At 51.6% G+C, this 20,896-nt stretch overlaps 1 protein-coding gene across 2 annotated transcripts; it reads left to right on the top strand.

Moving 5' to 3' along the window:
* The first annotated feature begins 632 nt into the window (after nucleotides 1-632).
* IL22RA1 (interleukin 22 receptor subunit alpha 1) lies at nucleotides 633-20,251 on the top strand. Of its 2 annotated transcripts, XM_003934857.4 has the most exons (7): nucleotides 633-715; nucleotides 5,349-5,481; nucleotides 6,830-7,008; nucleotides 9,679-9,854; nucleotides 12,787-12,925; nucleotides 16,714-16,835; nucleotides 18,309-20,251. In XM_003934857.4, exons 1-7 carry the CDS (start codon nucleotides 673-675, stop codon nucleotides 19,236-19,238), a joined length of 1,722 nt encoding a protein of 573 aa, XP_003934906.3. In that variant the 5' UTR covers nucleotides 633-672; the 3' UTR covers nucleotides 19,239-20,251. The 2 variants fall into 2 exon arrangements, with proteins under 2 accessions (XP_003934906.3, XP_010343747.1); XM_010345445.3 differs by lacking the exons at nucleotides 633-715; nucleotides 5,349-5,481 and adding an exon at nucleotides 5,492-5,539.
* Nucleotides 20,252-20,896: the final 645 nt, after the last annotated feature.

The following is a 20,896-nucleotide window of genomic DNA, read 5'->3' as shown; positions in this document are numbered from 1 at the left end:
GTAAGAGTGTCTGGGCTTCCTCACCCCCACAGCCTCTCTAGGGGAGAGCCGTTCCCAAGCCCACCGCAAGCGTGGGGACCTGCCTTGAAATGGAGGATCAAGGAGGAGCATCAGGCACCCTCTCTCCTCCCGCCAGAGAAAACAAAGGAGCCACAGCTTTTCCTTTGCTGCAAGAAACTTTCTGGGACTTTTTTTTTTTTTCCCTCTCTTGTTCAGTTATTCTCCTCAGGGTAAATCCCCTAGGAATAGAACTATTAAAGCAAAAGATAGGCATGTGGTGTAGGCTTTTGATCCACATTGCCAAACTGCTTTCTGATAAGGCTGCATATTGTGGATTATTCTTGCCTTTTCTGCCCCTCAGCTCCCTGATAAACCATTTAGGATGAATCAGCCACCAGACCAGATAAACAAGCCAGCCTGTTACTGTTGCTGTTTTCTGCAAGACGGAAGAGAACTCCCTTGGATCCCGCCCAGAACCTGGAATTCCAGAGCACTCAGGCCAGGACACCTTTGTACCCCTGCTCCCCACCAGCTCAGGCTCCGCCCGCCCCCTTCTCCCCGCCCCACGCTTGAGTGGAGCGGGTGGAGCCAGCTGCCAGGGTGCCAAGACTCCCAGCACTCCCTCTGTGCACAGCAGAGTGGAGGCCAAGGGAGGGCTCTGTGCCGGCCCCGATGAGGACACTGCTGACCATCCTGGCTGTGGGATCCCTGGCCGGTGAGTACCCATTCACCCTGTCAGACCTCCACCATCCCAGGGGCCAGCGATCAGGGTCATCTCCCCAGCACCCTCCCCAACCCCAGCATAGTCAGTTTCGTTTCTTCCCTGCTAGGGCTGAGCAGGGTGCTGGGTGTTCATGGAGAAGCAAATGCCCAGCTTGGATTGCTGGGGGCATGAGAGGGTGCCTCAGACCCTGGGTTCTTCCAGGGACCCAACTGACCCTCAGGTCTTGGGGAATATAGCCAGCTCTCTGAACTGGGGTGCTGGATCACTGCACCTCAGTGAATGGAGAATTGGCCTGGAGAAGGCAGACATCCTTCGGTCCCTCAAATGGTGCTGGCACAGGTGGTACCATCCCTTCCTCTGCCTCTGACCTGGCACTGGCCTGACAGGGGAGACAGAGGAAGGACGGGGGGAATGGAGGTTGAGTTCCGCCGTTGCTGCCCTCCATGCCCCTGCAGGGCCTCTCTGGCCCCTTTTGTATTATGGATCTGAAAGCATTTTCTCCTCGAGCGGCCAGGTCTGCTACATGAATAGGTCTTAAGACCCAGGACCCGTTTGGAAACAGGGCTTAAGGCCATAGTGTTCAAAGCCAATCAAGTGGGTTGGGGGCTCCTCATGATGGAGAATGTTCCATGAGCCCCTAGACTCTGTCTCTGCTCGATTCCGGGAACTTCCTTAGGAAGTCAACGCATAGTCCTGATTGAGGATGGTGAGGAGGTACGGCCTCAGCCAGGCTCTCCCTGCTCCAGGGCAGGAGGAGGCCCACAAAGCTGCAGAGCTTACCCGTCCCTCTGCCGCTGCCCCCCAGGGCTTCCAGCTCTGTGGGGTTCCTTCAGTCTGTGCTCCCCAGAATCAGGCTGGGCATCCCAGGAAGATGGGAGGCACCCCCGCGAGGCCCCAAGCCCCTTTCCTTTAGACCCCAGCCATACTGGTTAGAAATCCTAGCGGATCCTGGCCCTTTGAGATGGGGGACCCACAGGAAACAGCCCTTAGGAGATTGTCGAGGGTCAGCTGTCTCCTGCGTGCAGCACGCCCAGCCCCTCACACCCCGAATCGTAGGCTGACTCCACAGCATGTGGAATTGTTTCTTGTTGGTGTGTTTTTCCGCAGCTTCCCAGCTGGTGGACAGAACGTCTTCCACAAGAATGTGAAAACACATGTTGCCTTTTATAAACCCGCCAGCCTGCCGGGCTCCACACAACACATGCCTCCCCCGGTTTCACAATACAGACTTTCAACCGGGAAGGGCCGAGCAGCCCAGGCGGAGGCGTGGATGAGGGGTTTGAGGTGGAGAAGGGGCGAGGGGGGCGGGAGGAGAGGGGAGATCTTGTTAGTCCCCTGACACCCCTAAAAGAGAGGGGTGGGCCGAGGTGCACTCGCCCCACTGCAGGAAGCCAAGGGCAGTTCCCGCCTGAAGAGCGGTGCCAGCTCCGCGGAGCCCAGGGTCCCTGGCCTTGGCAGCGTGCCCGCCTCCGCCACCAGCCTTCAGCCCAGATGGGCCCTCTGGCTCCCACCCAGAACACTGACCTCGGCCAGCAACCGCTCCCACGGCAGACTCTACCCCAGGCCGTTATGGGGCCTCTCCCGTGCCACCCTCGCCCTCCTGCCCTGACGCGCCACCCCACCAGAGCCACTGTTCGGGTCTCGCTTGACTGGACTCCTGTCCCCAGCTTGAGGCTCAGCCCCGAGTCCATCACCGCCCCCTCCAGAACCCACCCAGGTCCTCCCAGTGTCACCTCCAAACGGGGTGTCAGCCGCAGCCCGAGGCGCTGCGGCGCCGCGTCGTCCTGGGTAGAGGCGGTGGGCACCTCCCCGTGCCGTCCCCAAGGCCCCATTCGGGGACTCCAGGGAGCCTGAAGACGTTCCGCAGCTGCCGGGCCAGAACCCGGATTCAGAGACGAGGGAAGCCGTCGAGGTGGGACAGAGGCCGTGCGGCCGGCCGGGCGCACCGCGCTTCCCCGCCCCGGGGTCCCCGCCGCGCCCGAGCACCCCTCCGCGCAGGAGTCAGAGACCGCGCGCCCCCTCGCCCCGCGGGCCTGCTGGAGTCACGGGCGTGCCTGGGGAAGGAGAGGCAGGGACGGATCAAAGACACACGCTCAGGCCTCGAGGCCTTGACCCAACTGGGGTGCTCAACATTTTCCCACCTGTTTATTTCCCAGGCCGGTCAACAGGGGCCTCCGAGCTTGGAGCCGGCTGCCGGCCTGGGCCGCCATTTTCCCGCCGGCTCTTGCTGTCCACGGCCCAAGCCTGTGGGGCTGAGAGAAGGGTTTTCTAAGTTAAGGGCTCTTTGTTTACAGCAGAGACTGCTTCAGCGGCCTCGGCCCCTCCCCAGACCCTTCCTTGAGGCTGAGGCCATCGCTTGTCTTGGCTTAAGCAGAACTGGGCTGCACAAAGACCTCAGCTAGAAGAGAAGGCTTGGACTCTTTTTTTTTTTTTTTTTTTTTTTTTTTCTGAGACGGAGTTTCGCTCTTGTTACCCAGGCTGGAGTGCAATGGCGCGATCTCGGCTCACCGCAACCTCCGCCTCCTGGGGTCAGGCAATTCTCCTGCCTCAGCCTCCTGAGTAGCTGGGATTACAGGCACGCGCCACCATGCCCAGCTAATTTTTTGTATTTTTAGTAGAGACGGGGTTTCACCATGTTGACCAGGATGGTCTCGATCTCTTGACCTCGTGATCCACCCGCCTCGGCCTCCCAAAGTGCTGGGATTACAGGCTTGAGCCACCGCGCCCGGCCGGCTTAGGACTCTTAAAGGGCCAGCTTCTCTCCTCCTCTCTCCTCTCCTCCTCCCTGAATTCATCCATTTATCAGGTGCTCGGGTCCCTGAAACCCACCAGCCTCATATAAAAGGGTGAACAAGACAGCCCCGTCCCTACACAGCGAACTTCCGGCCTTCCCAGGCCTCCTCCCTTCGGACTCCACACAGGTACCTGGGGACACTGAACACATCACAGACACTGCCCTGCTCTGTGCGCCCCGCAACCCATCTAGCACGGGATGAACATTGCAGGCTCTTCACATGCTGACTGTGAAGCTGGGCAGCAGCTCTCTCTGAGCCTCAGTTTTCCTCATTCATCAAATGGGGATAGTGACCGTGGGCACACTGTCGTGAGGATTGAATGAAGAAAGGGACTTGCGTGTAAGAGGTCGGGCACTTCACAAATGCCAGCGGCTGCCGCTGTCATTATTGTCTGTCTTTTGGTATCAAACTCTATGCTAGCGATGAGGCAGTTGAAGCTCTCGTTGCTTAAACAGCTTTCCTAAGGTCACCCTGCTCATGTGTAGGCTCAGTCAAGAGTCCTGCCCCCTACACATTTTGTGCAAGATAACTCTGCCTTCGAGAAGCCAGCCTGATGCGTGGGCAGGGATGGGCTCAGCTAGTGGAGAGACCGGAATTCACAAGCGCCTCCTCCGCCATTGCTTCAAACGACTGACTTGGGGCAAGTTACTTCTTACACATTTTAGTTACATACCTGTAAAATAAGGGTGAGGACACCAACTTCAGGTTGTGTTAAAAAGTGAATGAGAGACAATACCAAGCATTGATGGGGATGTGGAGAAATTGAACCCTTTGAACAATGCTGGTGGGAATTTAAGATGGTGCAGCCATAACAGCCTGGACGACATAGTGAGACCCCATCTCTAGAAAAAAAATTAAAAAATAAATTAGCCAGATGTGGTGGTGCACAGCTGTAGTCCCAGCTACTTGGGAGGCTGAGATGCAAGGATTGCTTGAGCCCAGGAAGCAGTGAGCCATGATCATACCACTGCACTCCATCCTGTGGGAATGAGAAAGACCCTGTCTCAAAGAAAAAAAAGATGGTGCAGCCACTTTAGAAAATAGTTTGACAGTTCTTCAAAAGGTTAGATAGAGCTACCATGTAACCTACCAAATTCTACTCTTAGATGTATAACCAAGACAACTGAAGACATGTCCACTTATAAAATTGCAGTGTTCACAGCAGCATTATTCATGGTTGCCAAAACGTAAAAACAACCCAAATGTCCTGATGAGTGGATAAACAAAATGTGGTGTATCACACAATGGAATAATATTCAGCCCTAAAAAGGAAGTACTAATCCATGCAACCACATGTGTGAAACTTGAAAACATTATGCTAAGTGAAAGAAGCCAGGGTTCTATTTATATAAAAAGTCTACAGTAGGCGAATGCACAGACACAGGAAGTAGATTCATGGTTGTCAGGGGTTATGGGAGGAGAAGAATGGGGAGTGAGTACTAACAGGCATGCAGTTTTTTTGGGGTGGTGCTGAAAATGTTATGTGCTGTAATTAGATAGTAGTGATGGTTGCACAACATTGTGAAAATACTAAGAAACCATTGAACTGAACGCTTAAGGTGGTGACATGTACGGAATGTAAATCACAGCTCAATGTTGAGCAAAATGACAGTGTGGATGGTTGCTTAGAGCAGTGTGGGGAGTGTCCCCTCTCGCTGGCCTGTTTATAGAAGACTGGGGGCCGGGGTCTGCCTGCTCACCCACCAGGCTGGCATCTTGAAAGCAAAGGCACTTTGCAAGAAATTTATATGGAGCAGGACTCTGAGTCCACACGTGGGCAGGGTGACCCTGGGAAAGCCCCTACTCACCATGCTCCCACCCTCTTGCAGCTCATGCTCCTGAAGACCTCTCAGATCTGCTCCAGAACGTGAAATTCCAGTCCAGCAACTTTGAAAACATCCTGACTTGGGAGAGCGGGCCAGAGGGTACCCCAGACACGATCTACAGCATCGAGTATAAGACGTATGCTTCTCTCCTTTGCTCTGAAGCCAGCCCCTCTCCAAGGAATTCCCTCCTCTCTGTATGTCCCCATGTCCCCAGGACTGGTGTCACCCAGCCCCTCCCAGATAAAGCTTTGCTCCTTTATGTTTCTTTTGAGGAGGGAGAATAAAATAAGGGTGAAAAGTACAGGCGATAGGGTCAGGCTGTCTGGGCTTAAGTGCCAGCTCTTGCCTGTATAACTTTGGGCAGCCAGGTAATCACATCAAGCCTCAGTTTCTCTGCCCACAAAGTGAGGAGAATGATTGCACCTTCATCACAGGGTTGTTGGATGGATTAAATGAGATAAAGTCATTAATACTTGTGCCTGGAAAATTATAAGCTACCGATAATTGTCTTATTATTATTAGTGAGATCAAGTCAACTAAAGATGCACCCAGCCCCTCTAGCCGACGCTCCTGTTTTTGCTCCTCTCCCTCCCATGCAAGTGAGGAGGGGTGGCCTGGACTCAGGACTCCTCAAACCTGGCTTCCACTCCTGGTCATGCCATGCTGTCCTGTGGCAAGTTACTTCCCCGTCTCTGAGCCTCACTTCTCTCATCTGTAATATGGGGATAACAGGGCCCACATCAAAGGGTTATGGTGATGATGAGCCCAGAATGTGGACTCAGACTGGCTGGGTTCAACTCTGGCTCCCCGCATGCAGGCTTCAAACACGTGGGCTCTTTACTTCCTTGAGCCTCATCTTCTTTATTTGAAAAGTAAAGAGAATAGTCAGGGCACAGTGACTCACCCTTGTAATCTCAGCACTTTCGGAGGCCGAGGCAGGTGGATCACTTGAGGTCAGGAGTTCGAGACCGGCCTGACCATCAGGCTGGCCATACTGTCTCTACTAAAAACACCAAAATTAGCCAGGCGTGGTGGTGCACTCCTGCAATCCCAGCTCTTCTCAAGGCTGAGGCAGGGGAATCACTTGAACCCGGGAAGCAGAGGTTGCAGTGAGCCAACATTGCACAACTGCACTCCAGCCTGGGTGACAGAGGGAGACCCTGTCTCAACGAGAGAAAGAGAGAGGGCAAGGGCGAGAAGGAGAGAGGGATGGAGGGGGAGAGGGAGAGGGAGGGGAAAAGGGAGGGAGAGAGAAAGAGAAAGAAAGAGAGAGAAAGAAAAAGAGAAGGAAAGAAAGAAAAGTGAGAAAGAAAGAAAAAACGCCTCCGAGGGTCATTGTGAGAACAAAATGAGATATTCATATAAAGGGCCTGGGCCACTGAATGTGCTAAGTAAATTAGATCTCCTTGGCAGTTTTAATAAGCCACAGGCCTAGGGCCAGCCTTTCCATCACCTCGGTGACCCGGCTCCTCCCTGGCCCGCAGATACGGAGAGAGGGACTGGGTGGCAAAGAAGGGCTGCCAGCGGATCACCCGGAAGTCCTGCAACTTGACGGCGGAGACGGGCAACCTCACGGAGCTCTACTATGCCAGGGTCATCGCTGTCAGCGCGGGAGGCCGAACAGCCACCAAGATGACTGACAGGTTCAGCGCTCTGCAACACAGTGAGTTGGAGCCCCTGTGGGCTTCAGGGGAGGGGAGAGGAAAGCACAGGTGTTTTGGGGTGGGATGGCTCTTCCCCTCTGGAGTGGAGGGCCCAGAAGGGGCTTTCTGCAAGGAGAGAGGGACAGAGGGGGTGTGGCTTTTAGGGAAGGCACCCCCCCCACCCCCCGTCACAGTGTGTCCCTAGCAGGTTTGTTCAATTTTCTCCTCCTCCACCCCAACCTCCCTAGTTCAGACTATGCTTATCTCACCCCTCGACTGTGGTCAAAGCCACCTAACTTGTTTCCCCAGCTCCCCCCTTTACCGCCTCTTCCAGCCCATTCTCCATAGAGCATTTAGAGAGATCTCAACACGTAAATCCCACCTCTTCTCAGCTTAAAACCCTCTGGGAGTTTCTCATGACTCTTAAAATAAGATCCAGCTCCTTGCCATGGCCCTCGAGGCGCTGCCTATCCTGGTCCTAATCTTGAACAAGTCTTCTGGGGCAGCCAGGCCTCTGACAGTTCCTGCCTCGGGGTCCTTGCTGCTCCCACTGTCTGGGGGCACTTCTGGGCTCTTCACATGACTGGCTCTTTTCCAGTCCTCGGGGCTCAGCTTCAACATCACTGCTGAAGTCAGTGTCCCCACCTCCAGCCCTGACCACCTGATTTTGGTAGGCTGCCGCCTGTGATTCTCTATTGCAATACAGAGTTTATCGTCTTCATCACTCACGCTGCAATTACTGTGTTTGCTGACATGTGTTATCTGCCTCCCCCTCTAAAATGTGAGCTCGAGAACGGCCCGTGTGGGCAGCAGAATCCACCGCATTCCCAGCCCTCAGCATAGTGCCTGGCCCAGCTCAATAGCTGGGCGTGTTGGCTCACACCTGTAATCCCAACACTTTGGGAGGCTGAGCCAAGAGGATCATTTGAGCCCAGGAGTTCAAAACTAGCCTGGGGAACACAGTGAGATTCTATCTCTACAAAAAAATTTAAAAGTAGCCCGATGCAGTGGCATGCACTTGTAGTCCCAGCTACTCGGGAAGTTGAAATGAGAGGGTAGCTTGAATCCGGGACGTCAAGACTGCAGTAAGCTGGGATTGCAACACTGCACTGCAGCTTAGATGATACAGTGAAATCCTGTCTCACAAAAAAAAAAAAAAAAAAAACGAAGATAGTAAATGAATGAAAGAGTGGATAGCAGTTGCTGAAATGATTTGGCTGTGTCCCCACCCAAATCTTATCTTGAATTCTAGTTCCCATAATCCTGTCTTGTGGGAAGGACCCATGGGAGGTAACTGAATCATGGGGACAGTTTCCCCCATGCTATTCTCTTGACAGTAAATTCTCACAAGATCTGATGGTTTTATAAAGGGTCTCTGCTTTTGCTTGGTTCTCATTTTCCTTCCTGCCACCATGTGAAGAAGGACATGTTTGCCTCTTGTTCCACCATGATTGTAAGTTTCCTGAGGCCTCCCTAGCCATGTGGAGCTGTGAGTCAATTAAGCCTCTTTCCTTTATAGATTACCAAGTTTCAGGTGTGTCTTTCTGAGCAGTGTGAGAACGGACTAATACAGTTGCCAAACTCCCCACACAAGCTGAGCGTGTGATGATGTTCCCCAACTGACTTTACAGTCACACACATCTTCTTAAGAAAATAAAAAATAAAATTAAGTGTTGTATTTTTAACCTGGCTTCTTCAATGAATTCACGCTTATTGTAGAGAATTTGTGAAATGCAGAAATACACAAAGAAAAATAAAAGTCACCCAAAGTGACCTTAACATTCAAACATAACTGCAGTTACTAGCAGCCGTATCTATTTTGCAATCTGGCATTGCATTTTGGTCCTGCGTTCTTTTTCTCCATCTATTCGTATCGTGAATGTTTGCTCATATCATTCAACATTTTTGTGCAACGTGGTATTTCACAGTGCAAAATGATCTATTCTAGGGAGGTACTCTAATTTACTTATCTATTTCCCTTTTTGAGAGCATACAGCTCAGATTTTCAATTTTATTAGCACCACTAAAGTAAACATTGTTCTGACTCAGCTATTTTCAATCTTGAAGGCCAGTGGATCATTGAGGTATTTTTACAAATTAGATTCAGGGGAAGTAAGGTCTATGAATCCCTGAAGTTAGATGCAAGTTTTTTTATGTGTACATTTTGGCAGGGAGAAGAGCCACAGCTTTCATCCCATTCTCAAAGGAGTAAAACCAGCAAAGGTCATTTGGTGATTTGGAAAATTCCATCTTGAGAGAGACGGAAGTCTTCAGCCAGACCTTTGAGGCTGCATCTTAGTATTGGGCCCCAGATATTATTTAGGATGTGTAGTTGATGTCATTGACATCCCCAAAGCTGTCATACTCGATAGATGACGGGGGAAGAGTGTTCCAGGCTGACTTAAGGTGGGGACACAGGGGGCTGGGATGTGTGGGGGCAAGCCAAAGGCACGACTAAGCGAGGGGGCTGGTGCCCCTCACCCTGGGTTCTTCTCATCCACCCTTGGCCATCCCTTCGCCAGCCTGAAACCCAAACACCAGGGCTTGCAGAAACGTCTCTCTTTTCACTGTTTAGCTGGCATTGGTGTGGAAGGAGAGAGTCCAGTCATTTTCCACTGCCCAGGGTGGCCTCAGACACTACGCACCAATTCTGACGTTTTCTTTTCTCTTTTCTCTCTCCCTATCCCCAGCTACCCTCAAACCACCTGATGTGACCTGTATCCCCAAAGTGAGATCAATCCAGATGATTGTTCATCCTACCGCCACGCCCATCCGTGCAGGGGATGGCCACCGGCTAACCCTGGAAGAAATCTTCCAAGACCTGTTTTACCGCTTAGAGCTCCAAGTCAACCACACCTACCAAATGGTAAGTGTATGTTGCACCCTGGTCTTTCTCTGCCTAGGAAGCCTCTTCCTTCTCAATTAGATCTGAGCTGCTTTAAGAAAAGAGGGGACAGGCCACGCGAAGTGGCTCACGCCTATAATCCTAGCACTTTGGGAGGCCGAGGAGGGTGGATCAACTGAGGTCAGGAGTTCAAGACCAGCCTGGCTATCATGGTGAAACCCCGTCTTTAAAAAAAAGAAAGAAAGAAAGAAAAAAGGGGACATGTTATGTAAATCAGCAATTCCCAAAACATGTCCCTTGAGAGGCTCCTTGAAACCTGGAAAACATCTCAAATGACAACCTCTCTCTTGTAGATTCACACATACAATAGCCAGCCAAAAGCTCTGACAAGTCCTGCAGAGCCAAGACTCTACTATCAATTTGTTTAATACAACTTCTCTCAAATTTATTTGACCAGAGAAACTGTTTTTTGTTTGTTTGGTTGGTTGTGGTTTTTTTTTTTTTAGACGGAATTTTGCTCTTGTTGACCAGGCTGGAGTGCAATGGTGCAACCTCTGCTTACTGCAACCTCCACCTCCGGGGTTCAAGTTTCTGCTGCCTCAGGCTCCTGATTAACTGGGATTACAGGCGCTCGCCACCATGCCCGTCTAATTTTGTATTTTTAGTAGAGATGGGGTTTCTCCATGTTGTTGAGGCTGGTCTCAAACTCCCAACCTCAGGTGATCTGCCTGCCTCAGCTTCCCAATATACCGGGATTACAGGCGTGAGCCACCGCGCCCGGCTACATTATTTTTTGTTTAATACCTTCTCACATCCTGGGGAACAACCTCTATTAATATCTGCAGATGTTCACTTTAGAAAATGCGAGGATCAATTTCTACTGCCGCCGTTCTTTTTACTAGCTCCCCACTATTTGCAGGAACTATATACGGTTCAATGTGGTAAGATGAGTAATAATAAGAGGTGGAAGGCAAGGGCATAAATTGTCAAATAATACAGAAGTTCTTTCTTTTTGTATTCAGAAAATATTCGGCAGCCCCTACCCCTAACACGTGCCACCAATCCACAATTCAGTTAAATGAATATTTATTTCCTACTTTGTTGTTCCCTGCTTGCAAGGAGCTTATAATCTAGGGGGTGAAGAGGGAGTTAAAACAAGATGCAATAGATATCAGTAGAGGAAAATACGGGTATTGGGAGGTGGGGCAGGATGTCAGCGCAGCAAGATTTGGAAGACTTCCAGAAAACTTTTGGGAAGCCAAAAATGATGTAATATGCATATATGACCTGACATGCCTCAGAAATTGGTATTGGCTTCCAGAAAGACAGTACCAAAAGTCATTCTTTTAAAGCATACAATTTAGATGTTGTTTATTCATAAAGTTGTGAAACCATCACCACTATCTAATTCTATCTAATTGGCTTCCAGAAAGCCAACACCAATTTCTGTGGCAAGCCTGGTAATATATTAATGTTAATGACATCGTGGTAATGTATGCATAGATGCACGCCAGGTAGTGTATGCATATTATATATATTACCCACTCTCACCACCACCCCCATTCACACACACAAAAGAAAACAATAAATTATCCTCAATCTTGGCCTCCATGTGCCTAAAAAAGAGAAGGCAGAGCTGAAATACAGAGACCCAAAGGAGAAAATTCTGTTTTTGAACTCCCAAGAACAGGTTCTGGCCCTTTAAAGGAAGCTTTTTGGGTCCTTTAAGGGCAATTAGCTACCTAAGATATGAGAGGGAAGTCGTCCAAAATGGTGTCAAGGTTTAGGCCCTGGATGTTAGAGGAAGAGTGATGCTATTACCAAAATTAGAAAATTAAAAACAGATGTGGGTTTGGAGTTTGGGATGGAGCAGCAGGCCCAGAGAGAGGAGGGCAGCATGTTTGGACATGTTGGCTTAGAGACGCCCACGTGGTACCATCCATCGGGAAGCTGCCAGGGCCCATCAGAGACTCAACAGCTCTTCCTGAGGTAAGTTTGGGAGTTATCCACACATTGGTGCTCACAGCAGCCATGGATTCAGATAAGATCACTAAGTGGCGAGAGAATATGTGAAAGAGAAGGAAATGGTTGAAGAGCAAACCTTGCAGAACAACATAGAGGGGCTAAAAGCAGTGAAAGACCAACCAGAGAGGCTGGAGGAGAGCCAGACAGGATGACATGTGGCATCCGTGGGAGAGGAGTTCAGTGTCAAAGAGGTGAGAGATACACAGAGGAATGAGAATCAAAGCCCAGGTCCAGCAGAAGGACCGGCAGATGCAAAGAAGGGCTTTCTTATACAAGGCAGCTGTTGACCTGAGTGACAGGTATCCAGCATTGAAGAGCCTGCAGAGCCAGGTGGGCCGCAGAGACGAAAGAGTCTGGACTAGAAGCCAGAGACCAGGACTCTATTCTGTAAATATGGGTGAGGTCATCAAAGGCTTTTGAATAGAAGAGCATTATAATCAGGTTATCTTTTAGAAAGATCCCTGTGACACCAAGATGAATATGGAAGTGAACAGGGGCAAACCCAGAGATGAGTGAGCTTCCAAGAGGCTGGAGTCCAGGCTGAAGGCTTGAGGCCCAATTAAGGCAGAAGCAATGAGGAAAGAAAGAAAGGATGAGGATTCAGAGAGTTTTTGATGTTTAACAAAGAAAAGTTGAGGGATGAGAAGAATTGGAAGGAGAAGGGATGGTGGGAGGGTGGGAGGCGGGTGGAGGTCATAATGGCAGCAGCTGGAGTGTGTAACCACTTCCTATGGGCCAGATACTGTTGCAAGTGAAAGACACATGAGTTTGGAGACTGATTGATTGGATTTGGGGATAAAGCAGAAGGGAGGGGAATGGGAACAGAGGGCCGAAGACAGACCCATCAGCTTCTGGTTTGAGCTTTCTTGGGATCCATGTGGAGACTGGTATGTAACAGGAATCACACTGGGTTCTCTGTCCCATTCAGCGCCTTGAAGGGAAGCAGAGACAGTATGAGTTCTTCGGCCTGACGCCTGACACAGAGTTCCTTGGCACCATCACAGTCTTTGTTACCACCTGGTTCAAGGAGAGTGCCCCCTACGTGTGCCGAGTGAAGACGCTCCCAGGTGAGTTCAGCTGAAGCCAGAGGGGAGTGTGGCTCCTGAATCCAAGTCTTGACTCTTCTCTTTCCTCACTGTAACCAAGGTGAGTCTTGGCAGCACTCTAAAAAACCATGGAGGGGTTATCAGTGTGTTATTGAAGTCAGTCTTTGTTTATCCATAAAAGAGGTGGCTGATGAGTTATCAAAGCAAATGTTTGATTCTCACCCTCCAGCCTGTGTCTGGATTTCCCCTCTCTGACAGGCCTTGTGTGTGTACCTTGGCAAAGCAAACTCACCTTAATATTAACCCAGGTGAGATATACCAGAGGGAAAATCCGCAGAGGGGAAGCAGAGAAGATAAAAATATCCCTCAATATCTTCCAAAGTCAAACAATAATAATGGTATCAGGATAACTAGCATTTCCGTAGTGCTAACAGGGACCAGGCACAACCAGGTGCAACCCTCATGAACAGTCTATGGGGTAGGTATTATTTTCATCCTCATTTTACAGATGAAGAACCTGAGGTTCAGAGTGGTTAGGTAACTTGCCCATGGCTGGGCACAGTGGCTCACACCTATAAATTAAGCACTTTGGGAGGCCAAAGCAGGAGGATCACTTGAGCCCAGAAGTTTGAGACCAGCATGGGCAACATGGCAAAACCTCATCTCCACAAAAAAATCAAAAAATTAGCTAGATATGGTGGTGTGCACCTGTGGTCTCAGCTACACAGGAGGATCACTTGAGCCCAGGAGGTTGAGGCTGCAAAGAGCTGTGTTTGTACCTCTGCACTCCAGCCTGGATGACAGAGCAAGATCGTGTCTCAAAAAAAAAAGCTATTTGCCCAAGGTCACACAGGTGCTGAAGGATGGAATAAAGCCTAATTCTAAAGGCCGTATTTTTATCACAGAGCTACTATAGATACAGTTGGGTTTTTTTGTAGTTTTTTTCGTTGTTGTTTTTTGTTTTTGAGATGGAGTTTTGCTCTTGTTGCCCAGGCTACAGTGCAATGGGGCGATCTCGGCTCACCACAACCTCTGCCTCCCAGGTTCAAAGGGATTCTCCTGCCTTAACCTCCTGACTAGCCGAGATTACAGACATGTGCCACCACGCCCAGCTAATTTTGTATTTTTAGTAGAGACAAGGTTTCTGCATGTTAGTCAGGCTGGTCTCAAACTCCCAACCTTAGGTGATTGGTGTCTCAAAGTGCTGGGATTATAGGCATGAGCCACCGTGCCCGGCCCCATGGTCTTGCTCATAATGGGATACCGTTTTTTCCTAAGACTGTAGCTATTTTTATATAAATCCCACTTCTTGTTGGCTATTTCTTACTGACATATAGAAGGCACCTTATTCTTCAAAATATATTAAAAACAATTCCCGCATTTATTAGGCTCTGCTATATTGCCAAGCAAATATTTGTGCCAAACGCTTCACATATATGATTTAATCTTTATTATTGAATGTGACATATATTATTTAATCTTTAGAACAACCCTGCAAGTTGGGTAGCATCATCCCATTTTACAGAGGAGGAACTCTGGCTCAGAGAGGTTAAGCAACTTGCCCCTGACCACACAGCTGCTTGGGGAACCTGGCTGATTATCTGGTTCTGAAGCCTGGGCTCTACCCACCACTTTACAGCTTTGCTTAGAGTGGGCCCCCTCTACTGCATACTTCTTCCCCCTCCTTCCATTTCAGAGGGATGCATCCTGCCCTTGACCATGTATCCTGACGTCTGCATTACCCCCAGCATCCCCTTTATCTACCTCTCAGTAGATAAAACAGGGAGGGCCACAGAGCATTGCCCCAGCATCTTGATGATGGAAAAGGCTCTAAGGGCCATTTCACCTCATATCCTAATCGTACAGATGAGGAAACTGAGGCTTCCTTACAGAGTGGCAGGGAGGATAAGTTTTGGAGTTACACATGTAACTCCGCTGAGTAGCTGTGTGACCTTGGTCAGATCTCTTAACCTCCCTGGGACTCAGCTCTGTTATCTGTGGGAAGGGAGCATGCCTATCATTCTGTGTTGTGTTTTCATGATGTAGTGAGATAACGTAGGTAGAGCACCCAGCACAGCCCATTGCCCATAGTAGGAGCACAGCCACCACTGGCTACTGTTATTATTAAAGGGTAGACCAGAGAGGGTCATGCAGGCAGGAAGGATGCTCAGCATCCAGGTGTGGCAGAGCCAGACCTGGAACACTCCATATTCCTTACTCCTAGGCGGATGCTGTTCTTCTTATTCCATCGAGCCTTCCTGTGGGTGAAATGGCAATGTATCAAATACACACACAATGTAAAAGGGAACAGTGTCAAGCCCAGGACCATTCCATGTCCCTATCCTGTTCTGGGACAAGGAGCAGTGGTTTTCCGGGAATGTTATAGCCATTCAGACATCCAGGTTGTGTCTTTTTCCTGGAGTAGGGATGGGGTAACATGTGACAGGGGACAGGGTCTCACCAAAGCGGGAAGCTGACCCAGAGAGGCTCAAGCTCGTGGGCTAGGGGAGGAGCGAGGAGTGGGTCAGAAGCAGAGGACCCAGCAGTTCCCGGGGTTCACAGTGATCGCCGAGGTCATCGGAGCTATTGAATAACTCTCCAAGCTGAGGCCACACAGGGGCCCGGAACAGAGGGAGGGTGATTAGCGAACCCCTGGACTGCAGGGGTCTTGACTCTTTAAGTCGCCTTCCTTCTGTGGCAAACTGTCAGTTTTACCAAAGACTCCAATGACCTTCTCCTCCCCAAGCCCTTCGCAAGTCCCACTTGGACAAGTGACAGGAAATGTGTCATGCCTGGAACCGGCTGCACCCATCCCAGATGCTGGAACACCGGGCGGAGGCTCGGGCACTAGAGGCCTAGTCATCCCCTCCCGTCTGTTTTGGACAGGACAGTGCCTTCCCAGGCTCCCCTCCTGACCAAGATCTTCCCTGATGCCCAGCCCCCTACCTTGGTAGGGAGGTCGAGGGGACAGGCCTCCCTGTTGTCCCGTCTCCCTTCCCTCTGCCTCTACCCTGCCGGGGAGGCAGGACCGCGCTTACACTCAGGCAAGAGGGGCCCTTCCTACACCAGCACTTTAGAAGGCCCTTCTGGCTCTGCTCTGGCCATATTCCCCCTTGCAAGATGAAGACTGCATACAACACAGGGAACAGGTCCATCTAGATCCCGTGGCCTTTTTTCTAGACCACATTGTGAGTAGCCAAGCCCCTGAAACTCTCTATCCAAACGGCCCAGAGCCTGGCATCTGTTTAGGCAGTCCTCTTTTGGGGGTCCTTCCTCATGAGGACAGACACTGCTGACATGCAGTGCAGACCCTTGACCCAAAGGACGATCAACAGGGGGCTATTTGTGGGAGGTCCTGATGAGGTCACCCGTGAGGGCTGGGGCGTCTATACGCATGCGCATGAGGGCCCTGGCAATGTGGGACGGAGCTGGGCCAGGCTGGAGTGGGCTGGGCTGGGGGCCTGCAGTGCGCTGCGGGCTTTCCCTGCCCCACCTCACCACTTCGGCACAGTACCTAGAGAAGTCCAAGAACTCTGAATTAAACTACGGCATCCCAGGTGGTTGTGAAAAGTCTTTCTGTCAAGGTGAAAACAGAACATTTTATTTAACAGTGTAAACATACAATTTGTAAATTCTATTTAGACATACCGTATATGGACTTTCATTTGTGATCTTGCATTCTGAGTATAGAAGAGGCCTCCCAGCCCAGCTGGAGAGACTTTTCAGCATCCACATGTGGGGCCGGACCCAACTGGGCCCAGGCAGCGGCCGGCCTCATGCTTCCTCCTCTGGCCCCTTTGCTCTCCCAGACCGGACATGGACCTACTCCTTCTCCGGAGCCTTCCTGTTCTCCATGGGCTTCCTTGTCGCAGTGCTCTGCTACCTGAGCTACAGATACGTCACCAAGCCACCCGCACCTCCCAACTCCCTGGTGAGCCATCCTCCTGGGGCGGGAGAGAGAGGTCCAGGGGAGGGATCCAAAGTGCAGAGATCCACAGACAAAGCAGGAGATGGGCCTGCTGTCTCCCTTCATGGAGCTCGCAGTCCCACCTAAAGTCAGCAGCCGTGTGGCCCAGCAGGTCTTAGGACGCAGTGAAGAGGGCTGGGTGATCAGGAAGAGTGGACACGGGATAGAAGACCCACGTGGCTTGGAATTGTCGAGCATCACGAGGGTAGCATGGGACTTCAGCGAGCAGCAAGGCAACGAGGGAGGAGTGGTGGGTGCCTGGAGAGCCATGGCACTCATGCCCTGTCTAACTGGCAGCAGGGCACCACCATGTGGGAACTCAAGCCCAGCACTGCCTGATCTTCATGTTTTTCAAGAGAAGTCAGAGTTTCTGATTATATTATGAAATCTCCAAATTTTCAAGTATTCAGAACTAATTTTTTAAACTTTTTTTTGAGATGGAGTCTCACTCTGTCTGGAGTGCAGTGGTGCGATCGCAGCTCACCGCAACCTTTGCCTCCCGGGTCCAAGTGATTATTCCGCCTCAGCCTCCCATGTAGCTGGAATTACAAGCATGTGCCACCACACCCAGCTAATTTTTATATTTTTAGTGGAGATGGGTTGCACCATGTTGGCCAGGCTGGTCTCAAACTCCTGACCTTGGGTGATCCGCCCACCTGGGCCTCCCAAAGTGCTAAGATTACAGGCGTGAGCCACTATGCCCAGCCATTTTAAACAGAAAATTTTTAAATGGCACAACTCATTTTTAAATGGAAAGCCCTTTGTTACCACTCTTTTAGAATTTGTCTAGCACATGAAGACCAGAACCCCCTACCCAAAAATAAAATGGAAAGCCCTGCACCAGCCACACAAATCACATCAGCAGCCCCCACCTGATGGCAGTGCCACCTCTGCTAGAGCAGCCAGGCCCACAGCAGAGGCCATGAGTGGAGCCACCTGGGGCACCCGGAGCCTGCTCCCGCCCATCCACGGGACAGAAGAGCTCTGAGGGAGTTTTGCTCAACGTGCAAGTCCAGATGAAGCATTTTCTGTCTAGCTCTCCTGACCTCTCCTGGCTCCTTCCTTTCCTACCCTGACCCTGTATTAGGCCCTCAGGGACCCATGGGCCAGGCAACCATGCGGGCCACCACCTCGAGAGCATGCCCCAAGGCAACCCCAATCCCCGTTATCCATTCCCTGGATTATATGCCTCCTGGAGAAACCAGAGCCTGGGTCTCTCTCCCTGAGATAACCCAGACTTTGGAACCAAAGAGCTGAGAGACCCTGTCCGTTTGCTGGCACCTAGGGTCGTCTCTGGGAAGCAGAGGGGATATGGGACAGATGCATCTTGAAAAAGCCCCAAATGCCTCCCCGTAGAGGACCTCACCCACCCACATCACCAGCAGGGAGCGTGTTACATACCCTAACTGAGGGGGGCACTGTTGTCTCCCTGCACAGAACGTCCAGCGAGTCCTGACTTTCCAGCCGCTGCGTTTCATCCAGGAGCACGTCCTGATCCCTGTCTTCGACCTCAGTGGCCCCAGCAGTCTGGCCCAGCCTGTCCAGTACTCCCAGATCAGGGTGTCTGGGCCCAGGGAGCCCGCGGGAGCTCCACAGCGGCACAGCCTGCCTGAGACCACCTACTTAGGACAGCCGGACATCATCCTCCAGCCCTCCAATATGCCACCTCCCCAGATCTTCTCCCCACTGCCCTATGCCCCAAACACTGCCCCTGAGGTCGGGCCTCCGTCCTATGCACCTCAGGTGACCCCGGAAGCTCAACCCCCATTCTATACCCCACAGGCCATCTCTAAGGTCCAGCCTCCCTCCTATGCCCCTCAGGCCACTCCGGACAGCTGGCCTCCCTCCTATGGGGTATGCATGGAAGGTTCTGGCAAAGACTCCCCCACTGTGACACTTTCTAGTCCTAAACACCTTAGGCCTAAAGGTCAGCTGCAGAAAGAGGCACCAGCTGGAAGCTGCCTGCCAGGCCGCCTTTCTCTGCAAGAAGTGACCTCCCTGGTTATGGAGGAATCCCAAGAAGCAAAATCACTGCACCAGCCCCTGGGGGTTGGCACAGACAGAACATCTGACCCAAATGTGCTACACAGTGGGGAGGAAGGGACACCACAGTACCTAAAGGGCCAGCTCCCCCTCCTCTCCTCAGTCCAGATCGAGGGACACCCCATGTCCCTCCCTTTGCATCCTCCTTCCCGCCCCTGTTCCCCCTCTGACCAGGGTCCAAGTCCCTGGGACCTGCTGCAGTCCCTTGTGTGTCCCAGGGATGAAGCCAAGAGCCCAGTCCCTGAGACTGCAGACCTGGAGCAGCCCACAGAGCTGGATGCTCTTTTCAGAGGCCTGGCCCTCACGGTACAGTGGGAGCCCTGAGGGGAACGCAAAAGGCCTGGGGCTTCCTCCTTGTCCCTACCCAGCGTCACATCTTTGGCTGTCAATCCCATGCCTAACCATGCTGCATACTTTGTGCCCCAGCCCCAAACGGGTACCCTTGAGAGAAGCAGAGGGCATGGCCTGCAGGGCCCCTCATGGTGAGCCCCCCACTGGAGCAAAGCAGCCTGGTAAGGGCTGCAGCGGAGAAGCTCTGGGGAGCAGTCTATGTAGACAGGTGTGTGCTAGCTGAGCCTATAGGGCAGAAATGACAGAGACCAAGGAGGAAATGCAGGGAAACCCCCGAGATCCAGGGCCCCACCTTCTAACATCCTGGATTCAGAGTTCTCAGGGAATCTGCCTCTCCTTGCCCCATTCCTGACCAGTTTCACAATCTAGCTTGACAGAGTGTGAGGCCCCTGCCTCTTCTGTGATTGCTCAAAGGTGAGAAGAGAGCCTGGCAAAGGACACCTTGCAGGAGGCTGGGCAGAACCAGAACAACCTGCACTTCTGCCAAGGCCAGAGCCGGCAGGACGGCAAGACTCTAGGGAGGGGTGCAGCCTGGGGCTCATTCCCAGCCAGGGCAGCTGCCTGATGCTGCACTATTTCAGCTTCATTCCTCTGCTAGAAAGAGGCAAAGTGAAGGTCCACCAGGGAGGGAGACACACAGGGCTTTTCTGCAGGCAGGAGTTTCCGACCCTATCCTGCTGATGCGGTTTAAAAGGCAGGTGAGGACTGTCTTCCCTGAACAGGTACAGTAACACACTGTACTAATATCACAGCTTTGGAAACTCTGCCTGGGTTCAGCCCATCTGGGCTCGAATTCCAGCCTCACCGCTTACAAGCGGTGTGACATCCAACAAATGAATCAGTGCCCAGAACCCTGGTTTCCTCATCTGTAACATGGGGATCATAACACCTACCTCACCGGGTTGTGGCGAAGATGAAATTATGTCGTCGTCAAAGTGCTTAATAGTGTCTGGTACGTGGGCAGTGCCCAATAAATGGTAGCTGTTTCCTGTTGTGATTTTTTTTAAACCACAGGAGGAGTGACCCCCTCCCCCAGTCTGGATTGGCTTCAGACACGCCTGGCATTTTCTCATGGGCTTAAATGACCTGGATTTCCTCAGGACAGGCCAAGCCAGAGGGTTCTGGGGTGGGAAAGAGGAGGGACTGCATGGCCTTCTGGAGACAGAGTCCAGAGACAAATGATACAGAACCTTCTCCCTGAGATTGTAGGCAGAAGCCATTGTGCGTGGCAGTGGTGATCTCAGATGGCCTCTGTCCATCTGGCCTCCATGACCCCCCACAGAGGCAGCACTGGGCACACCGTCCCCCTCCCCAGGTAGGGAGAGTGCCCTGTGCTCTCTGCTCCCAGAGTGCTGCCTTCCCTCTGTATCATCGCATCTCAGATAACCCCTAGCACCATGAGGAAGCCAAGGCCCTGAGGGAGAGGGGACCCACCCAAGGCCCCACTATTGAGGCTATGACAAAGTTGGGGCACAAACCTAGGGCTGTTTGTCCTCATTGAGAGAGGAAGCTTTCCACACCTGTTTGGATTCTTGGAGGATGAGACTACCTTCTAATGGGGTCCCCAAGAGACAAGCGCCCCTGGCCACCTTGCTCCAAAGCCTTTTTTGCGGGGGGGGGGGTCTCACTCT

This window comes from Saimiri boliviensis, chromosome 11 (assembly GCF_048565385.1).
Source record: "Saimiri boliviensis isolate mSaiBol1 chromosome 11, mSaiBol1.pri, whole genome shotgun sequence".
NCBI lineage: Eukaryota > Metazoa > Chordata > Mammalia > Primates > Cebidae > Saimiri > Saimiri boliviensis.
This window is presented reverse-complemented; position numbering and strand designations above follow the sequence as displayed.